Raw genomic sequence first — 8740 nt, 5'->3', positions numbered from 1 at the left:
TGGGTGGTCCCACTCCTGAAGATAACCACAGGAGGATCGATGTAAGAACTTCCTGTCCCTTTCAGCTGCCCGAAATGCGTCCTGCCGGTTGCAAGTGCATTCTCGGGCGTCCCAGCAGCTTCCGTGGAAAACAGTGATGAAAATCAAAGCCTTGCGAGCAGCGCCATTTTGGTAGGTTGCATAAGACTCCAGGCCAAAAGTTCTGAGTTTCCGTGGTCAATCACAGCAAACAATATAAACAAAGCCGGCAGGTCTGGGAGGAAGTATCATGATGTTCATTGATTCAGGTCCCTCCTATTCTACATACTTCCTTTAGACTGGCAAGTCTAGCATACACTGCCTCCCTACTAGTACATTGCACTGACAAAAACCTCGTCACTCTTCAAACTTTCAAAGGCGCATGTGAGCTACCTCCTGCTGTTGCTCACGCCACGCGGCGACAGGATCCCAGCCCTCATCAGCCGCAGTCTTCACACTCTTATCCTTAACACCATACAGATACGGTTTCTCGTTGGCATAGCACGCCGTCTCCGCTTCATCCGGCAACGTCCCCTCGAGAATATACCGCTTCGCGATCCCATCCGTACAATCCGACGTATCCCTCGACGCGTGCCCATACCCATGGTGCGCAATCAACCTCGCGTTCCGGCCCATCTCGTGCAACAATCTACGCCCGTTACGCAGCGGCGTAGCCGGGTCATATGTCTCCGCAATCAATAGGATCGGATTCTTGAGCGTGTGGTTCAGATCCCCACGGTACACGTCCACCGGCTCGGGCCAGTACTTGTGGACCTGCTGGCAGGGGAAGACGTCAAAGAAGCGCGAGTTGCCCGCGACCCAGGACTGGGCCGACATGTTGGCCCAGAGGGACTCCCACCAGACAAGTCCGTCGGGCGGCAGCGGCGCGTCGTAGGCGTCTGCGCAGATGACGATGAAGGCGAGCTCATCCGAGGTGGGTCGCTTGTTGGGTGTCGCGGGGAGCGTGGGATCATATTGCCAGGCACGCTCCTCCAGGTACGCGGCGGCGAGGGTGGAGTTGCCCTGTTCGAGCTCGTACAACATCTGGGCGAGGGCCGGCCAGCTCTGGGCGTTGTAGAGTGCCGAGTAGATTGCGGCAACGAGCACCGAGTACGTGATGAGGGACGGGCCGCTTTCTTCGGTGTATCCGATGGCAGGGCGGTCGATGAGGGATGTGAGGAGGGACATCATGCGCTTGTCCAAGTCCTTCAGCGCGAGGGACTCGCCGCTGCTGCTGGTGAGTTTTGCTAGCGCGCAGTGGTCCGGTCCGGCGTTGATGCATTCGCCGAGGAACCCGTCGTACCAGGCGTGGGTGCCGTTATCGAGCGCGGTCCATCCGAAGCCGCCTAATTCGCGGTGGTCGCGGACGTATTCCGTCCCGTCGAGGATCACTCGCCCGACGCTGTCCGGGAACATGTTGGCGTACGTCTGTCCGATCCCCGTGCCGTAGCTGACGAGGTATCCCGTCAAATCATCCTCGCCCAGAGCTTTGCGGATCTCCTCCAAGTCGCGCGCGACGATGGCTGTGCCCATGAAGCGGCCGAGGTCGCCGTGGACTTCCCAGCAGGCTTTGAAGGTGGCGTCGTTCATCGCGTCGGCGATCTGTAGCTGGCGCTTCGGGTCGGCGGAGACCTCGATGTACTGGCCCGTGAGAATGGACCAGCGGTCTCTGTCGACGTCGTAGGGGAAGCAGGAGATGGAGGGGCGGGTGATGTTGACGCCTCGCGGGTCCCAGGCCAGCACGTCAAATTTCCCGTCACTAAAGCGCTTGGTATACTGCTCCGCGACTCTCCAGCCGTACGAGGTTCCGCTGCCACCTGGGCCGCCGGGTTCGAGGACGAGGGTGCGCTCGCTTCTGCCGCCGGGGGGTGGGTTTCTGGTGCCGTTGTCGGGTTCGCCTACGCGAGCTAGACCGGAGACCTGGTATTTGATGATTGCTAGTCGGACGATCCGGTCGTCTGACTTGTTGGTGTAGTCCAGTGGCACCTCCAGATACCCGCAAAGGTAGATGCCTCGGCCGGAGAAGGGGTCCTCATCATCGCCATCCACGGAGACGGTCTTGTTTCCCCAGCTCCAATTGGATGGGTCTGGGTCAAAGGTGTTCGCCCACGTCTCCTCGGGGTGGGCGTCCTCGAGGGTTGGCGGGACGGTTGCATTGGTACAAGGAATGAACTTGAAAGGATCTTTGGGTAGAGGGAACCGGCCAAACGGGGATTCTTGGACTGAGATCGGGTTTGGCATAAGATCCCCTCCGTGGTTCTGATCTAGACGGTGTTTTCTCGTGAGGTAGATGTTGAACAAACCGACCGCCAAGAGAACACCGGCGAACATGAGCCGTTGACGTAGTCCCGGCTTCCGAGATGGGGGCGGCGGGGGTGCCGGCCGCGGCTGGGTCTCTGCGAGCTGTCTCTTCTCCATGTTTGCTTTCGTTGTGACGGACGCAGTCAGTCACACACACCTTCAGGAAGACGCATTGAGTGATTTATAGTTGGGAAGAAGGAGTGATATGAAATTTGCTGATGACAATGATGACGAAGAGCACGCGTTCGCGACGACGTTGCCCTGTGAGGGGTCCCGATCCTTCAGGTGACAATCGCCTTCTCACCTTCCCGTCTTGGCGGGCTTACCTATCGGCCGAGAGGGCCCGCATTTGCCGGTTTCGGCTCCGAGTATTCGGCCGGGTTGCCCGGCGGGAAGAGAATCGGCTCCAACTCAGGGCACAACAAAGCGAGAACCTGTTCAAACAGTGAAAATAAATTTGTACAGTTGGTATCTTATGATCATTAAAAGAAACATACAGGCTCATAAATATGGACTAAGAAAGCATCCCGACTCCAACTCAGACATCCGTCTTCCGGTCATGCGCAAACGGGGCTTCTTTTGATTCCTTGCCAGATGAGTCGCCTCTACCAAAAGGCTTCGTCTCGCTCGAATCCAAGTCCACACTCGCCCTCCATCCCATCCACCACCGGCCGCTAAACAGCTCTTCCATCCTCTCCATGGGGATGCCCTTCGTCTCCGGCGCCCACAGGCCGAGGATGACGAGGCCGACGCCGCAGACGACCGCCCAGAAGACGTACGCGCCCCATACGTCGAGGCTGACAAACATGTTGGGCGTCACGCGCACCACGGCGAACTGGAAGAACCAGTGCAGGGCCATGTTACTGGCATAGCAGACGCTGCGGATGCGAGTCGGGTAGATTTCCGTGCCGTAGAGGTATTGTACTGTGCACAAGCCGATGGACCAGCCCACGGCGTAGACAAAGACGGAGGCGATGGCGGCGTCGGAGGCCGGCTTGTTCGTGCCGTCGATCCAGATGGCCATGTAGATGGCCATGTATACGTGCGTGATGCACTGCAAGAACAAGCCCGTAATGAAGCACCGACGACGACCGAACACGTCGACGAGACCCCACGTGAAGACCATTGTGAACACAAGCTTGACGGCGCCGTATGCACCACTGGTGATGAGGGACGTATTATCTCCAACAACACCGGCGTACCGGAAGATCTCAGGGATGTAGTACGTGATGCCGTTCCCGCCAGACCACTGCGCGACAGTCTGCATGACGGCACCGAGGAGGAATCGCGTGCGGTAGGTGGGAATCGTGGCAATATCCTTGATGATGGCCCAGGTGGACGAGTCGGCGAGGATCTGCTGCCGCGTGCGGATCTGTTCGTGGATCTCATCGTATTCGTGGGCAAGGGCCTGGTCGCTTGGGTCGGCGTGCCGGAGCTTCGCGAGAACGGCGAGGGCTTCGTCGCCGCGGTCTCGGGAGGCGAGCCAGCGCGGGGTGTCGTCGAGGAAGAAGGAGGTGACGAAGGCTAGGCCTACAGGGATGAGGGGGATAGCGATGACGAGGCGGTACTGCATCCTCGTCGCGGCGAGGGTCGCGTTCGCGGCGTAGTTGATGAAGAAGCCTGGATCGTTATGGGTCAGTACGTGAGAACAACAGGATTGCGATACCAAGGTGTCTTATGGGAGGCAGGCTTACCAATGGTGAGGAATGACAGTAACACGACCATGTAAATACTAACGACCATGCCGCGCGACCTCGCGGGCGCAATCTCGGAGAGGTACAGCGGCGCAACGACCGTAAGTCCTCCGGCGCCGAGTCCGCCCCATATACGGGCGAACAGCATCAACCCCAGGATGCCGGACGAAAAGACCTGCATCAGAGCACCCGTCATCCAAACGGCGATGAAGAGCTGCCACGCCCTTAACCGTCCAAGGCGGTCATTTACGGCGAGCGCGATGATGGAACCGAAGGCGGCGCCGAGGACACCAAACGACGAGATGTTGGCCTTGCGATCCGCCAGACCGGACTCGTTGCCCTTCCAGAGGCTCGAGACGAGGCCGAAATCCTCCTTGAAGGACGCCAGGCCCGTTGACGCGCTGAACCCGCCTTCATCGTAGCCTACGGGGGAAGCTAGTCAGCGCAACGCGGGTATGGTGTTGTCTTTTTTTGGTGTGTGTGTGTGTGTGTGTGGACGGTGGAGAAAAAAAAAGGGACGGATCGCCTGTCAAGGTCGGACGGATGTTGACCGCAAGATCTAACGGGAACTGATTACTTACCCTTGGGAATAGACCCGCACGAGATAACGATGATGGTAAGGAGATAATAAGTGTTGAATTGGACCATCTTTAAAACCCCTTGCGACGCCCTTCCTTTGCGTCGATATCGAAGGGGGTTGGGGACGGATTTGGAACGAGAGGTTTTGGTTGCGGGCGCAAAACCAAGAAAAGAGTGACAGCGGTTTTGAAATGCAAAAAGAAGAATTTTCAGTCTCTTTCGTTCCAGTCGTAATGTTTGCCCCTTATTTTCCGACACGCAATCTCAGACGGGACGAGCTCGCACCACTACCCCCTCCGATCCCTCGCCTCACTTATGTGTTTTCTCGGGCTCGCTCCTTCGTAGGCACTTTGCGCCCTCGAATCTCGTTCCCGTTTGGACGGAAAACCGTCCTCGTTTGCTCCAAGACCAGAAACGCGGGGTGTGGGTGAGGGGAACCTCGATCCTATCCCACGGGGTAAAAGACAGCTGCGCGGCCTGGGCCTCCCTTTCGATGGGAAAACGGCCCTACGGGTAACCCTCTGTCGACGTTCTCCGGATTTTTGGATGGGCCCCTGGTGTGTTGCCCTGGTTCAACTGGTCTCGAACCCCACGATTTCGTTCGGCGGGCGATCGCGCGGGCAAGGAGAGGAGACGCGACAGGAGATCTCGTGCAGCAAAGAGGGTGGGGGTGAACGGTATGGGCTCAGTACTCGGTAGAACTTCAGACCTCTTCGCAGGAGGACATCGGACGTTGACCGAACGAAAAGGACGCAGGAGTGGGAGCCCGGGAAGGGTGAAAGAAGAGCCTGGAGGAGAGACTACAGATGATGGAGGGGGCTAACAATCTTAGTAATGCCACTCCACAATCGGCCGGGAGTTGCGTTCATCCAGTTCCCAAACTCTAACACTCTCTCTGTGCTAGAGTCTCCAAGAGTCTCCAAAAGTGTCCAAGAGTCCAATACCATCACAGCCCTTCCCTCCCGCTGCGCCGCACAAGTGCCGGGCATGGGCTAAGGCAAGGGACCAATGTATCCCCCAACGTCAAGTTCGCAGTAGAGCTACATGACTTAGCCTACTCTGTACATTGGCGTCGAGACGGTATTCCCGGGGGGGTTCCGGCCGGGTTCCAGGCCACTCGGCCATCCCATCTCTCTTGCTAGCAACCTGACGCTGATCTCTCTCTGCTACCGGCACACACACTCTCTCTCTCTCTGAGTCTCTCTTAACTCTCGGTCAACTTCCGACGGCCCTCACAGCCGTACGTCGGTGGTCCGCGCCCTGACTCGTGGCGAACAGCGAGCAAAGTGACGCTGCCACGCTGCTAGTTTGCTTGCTTGCTTGCTCGCTTGCTCTCTCTTGCACTACCTAGTACGACCAAGGGCACCTAGCCACGGCAAGTATCCGTAGTCTCTGCAGGCTCTCTCTCTCCACGTCCGTGGTAAGTTTAAGGCGCCGCTGTCCAATAACCCGAGGGCTTGGAGGCCAATCATCCCTCCACTTTGTGACTTGACACCGCTGCATGGCCGTCCGCCGGTCAGGTTCCATGGTGCATGTGTGTGCTGAAAATAGGTGAAATAATGTATGCGTAAAGGTAGTTTGGAGTTACACGGTGACACCTACGTGAAGTCCGTAGTAGGAAAAGACACCGCGCACATCGCCGTCCCGTCCGCAACTACACCACATCACGCAAAGCCGCATCTGCGCTACCTTGTGGTATCGGTCATCCTCCGAGCCCAACGCACCACCAAAAACTCAACCGCCAAAACACCACACAGCAAAGGCCTACCATCTTTTCTTGTTCTTTTTTGTTTCCCACTCCGGTCTCCTCTTCCTCAAACTCTCTCCATCTACGGGTCACAATCTCCACTATCGTTCCTACTACTTGCTACCTCTTGCATGCTCCTCCTGCTGGAGAACGGAGGCGGGCGGACTGGAGAACCACATCTCCTCTTTCTATTATACGGCCGGTCATCTTCCTGAGGATGCTGCAACTCAATGATCCACACAACGACGTGCCGGGCCTTCGGCGGAATCTCACCAAGCGCAATGGGCCGACGTCCATATGTGCAGGCGCACCGCCGCCGTCATCGCACACCTGGTGCTGCTGCTGCTGCTCCTCCTCCCATGCCGTTGCCGCTCCCCGTCGTGGTTACAGTTGCGGATGACAGAAACCCCGTGTCGTCGGTCTTGTCGCCAGTTTGTTCACGCGAGGAGAAGGATTCATCCCTTCCATACCATTCTGAGCCCTCAACCACCCCTGGTCCTCTGGAGTCTCATCAACTCCTCATCAGCAGTAGCAGCAGTGCCAGCAGTAGCAGCAGCTTCTCACACCTCTTCACCTCCACCGGGGCCTTCTCATCTCTTACACATAGGGTCGCCCTCACCATGCTACAAACCAAGCCCATCCTCCAGGCCCGTTCCACCCTCCTCCATCACATCAAATCCATCATGGCCCTCCTCCAACCCATCATGGCACCAACTGCACGGCACAATGACGACAAGTTGATATCTAGAGTCGTCGCCGCCAGCACCACTCCTGCGCGGCGGAGGCTGACTCTCCCGGAGCGGATCCCCCGCGGCGCGTGGGACTCACACATGCACGTCGTCGACCCGGCCGCTTACCCCTTGGCAAAAGACGCCGTCTACTGCCCCAAGACGCACCGCCTCGACCACGCCCTCGCCTTCGAGTCCTCTGTCGGCATTGACCATATCGTCCTCGTACAGCCATCCATCTACGGCAACGACAACACCTGCCTCCTCGACGCCCTTCGTGCCCTCGGCCCCCGCCGCGGGAGGGCGGTGGTGGCTTTCGAACCCGGCAGCCTGTCTCAGAGCACCCTAGCAGAGTGGCACAGGCTCGGTGTAAGAGGCGTCCGGATCAACCTCTCCTCGGTGGGCAAATCGCTCAACGCCATGGAACTCGACTCGTTACTCCGTCGATATGCCCACGACTGTAAGCCTCTGGACTGGGTGATACAGGTATACATGCCCATGTCCATGATCGACCTGCTCGAACCCATCGTCCCGACGCTCGGCGTGAGAGTTTGCATCGATCACCTCGGACATCCTAGCATCAAGGACATGCCGTCACAAAATCCGTACGATATGAAGGGCTTCAAGTCCCTGGCCAAGCTGCTCCGAGCCGGAAACACCTACGTAAAGTTATCGGCGCCGTACCGGCTGAGTTCAAAGGCCGACCATAGCGATCTAGAGCCGATTGCGCGAGAGGTGCTCCATCTACGTGGTAAAGACAGAGTCATCTTTGCGACCGACTGGCCGCATACCCGGTTCGAGGGGTTGGATATCCGGCCCTGGATGGAAACGGTGCTTGACTGGTGCAGGAAGGACGATGTTCTGGTTGACAGGTTATTCAGGGGCAACGCGGAGGAACTATGGAATGCCCGTCACAACAGATGATGCATCGCATCAGCGATGTATTTTTGCTTGGCTTACCCTTTGGAGGAGCCTGCATTTCTTTTTACTAGCATAGCGTTGTTGCATGAGCTGCGTGGCTTTCTGAGCGACTCATTGCAGAGCAACAATTACGTCGGCTTTCGACACAACACGATTTTATGATCATGAAAAAAAATAGAATACTTTGTAATGATGGTCTTGGCCAAAATCAATTTTTTGCTCCGTCACACCATCCGTATGATCTGGTGACGTGGTGTTTTACGGTGTGGTCCTTCAGGCTCAGCTTTCTGTGTAAGTGCGTGATTACGATAGTCTCAACTAATACGGAAGTTACCACAACTCTAGAATAAGGTTTCCTATGTTGATAACTTGGTTTTACACTACTACAACTCTCTCCATCCCCGCAAGTCTAATCAAAACAACGTACAACGTATGAGTAAACCTAGCACATACTACCCTAAGGCAACGAGCTGATCGTCCTTCTTCCAACTCATAGAGGCTGGAGCGCTGACTCTAACCACCACCAGCCCCAGTTTCTAAAGACGAAATGACAACTTGAGGGGGGGCGGCAGCACCGCCAAACCCTGAATTTGGAAAGAGACGGCCCGATAGTTCGGTGTTGTGTCCGCTCCTCTCGGACGCGGGGCTGGTGGGGCCGCATCCCCAATTCTGAAATACGGCGTCGAAGAGATCGAGAGGAGACACTGAGCCAAAGAATCTTGGATATGCAGTGTCTTTGAGAAATTGGTAAT

General features: G+C 56.9%; 3 protein-coding genes across 3 annotated transcripts; 1 reads left to right on the top strand and 2 right to left on the bottom strand.

The window, feature by feature from the left end:
- Window positions 1–390: 390 nt before the first annotated feature.
- N0V96_011055 (uncharacterized protein) lies at window positions 391–2436 on the bottom strand (the record flags this gene model as incomplete). Its single annotated transcript, XM_053198635.1, has 1 exon — window positions 391–2436. The coding sequence occupies one exon, from the start codon at window positions 2434–2436 to the stop codon at window positions 391–393; it is 2046 nt and encodes a 681-aa protein (XP_053043946.1).
- A 421-nt stretch (window positions 2437–2857) lies between these two features.
- On the bottom strand, window positions 2858–4661 carry N0V96_011054 (uncharacterized protein; the record flags this gene model as incomplete). Its single annotated transcript, XM_053198634.1, has 3 exons — window positions 2858–3939; window positions 4014–4436; window positions 4595–4661. The coding sequence occupies 3 exons, from the start codon at window positions 4659–4661 to the stop codon at window positions 2858–2860; spliced, it is 1572 nt and encodes a 523-aa protein (XP_053043945.1).
- A 2298-nt stretch (window positions 4662–6959) lies between these two features.
- N0V96_011053 (uncharacterized protein) lies at window positions 6960–7991 on the top strand (the record flags this gene model as incomplete). Its single annotated transcript, XM_053198633.1, has 1 exon — window positions 6960–7991. One exon carries the CDS (start codon window positions 6960–6962, stop codon window positions 7989–7991), a length of 1032 nt encoding a protein of 343 aa, XP_053043944.1.
- Window positions 7992–8740: the final 749 nt, after the last annotated feature.

Source organism: Colletotrichum fioriniae (assembly GCF_027942845.1).
Source record: "Colletotrichum fioriniae strain IMI 355084 chromosome Unknown scaffold_16, whole genome shotgun sequence".
Classification (NCBI taxonomy): Eukaryota; Fungi; Ascomycota; class Sordariomycetes; order Glomerellales; family Glomerellaceae; genus Colletotrichum; species Colletotrichum fioriniae.
Note: the sequence above shows the minus strand (reverse complement) of the source record. Positions and strands in the feature narration are given on the sequence as shown.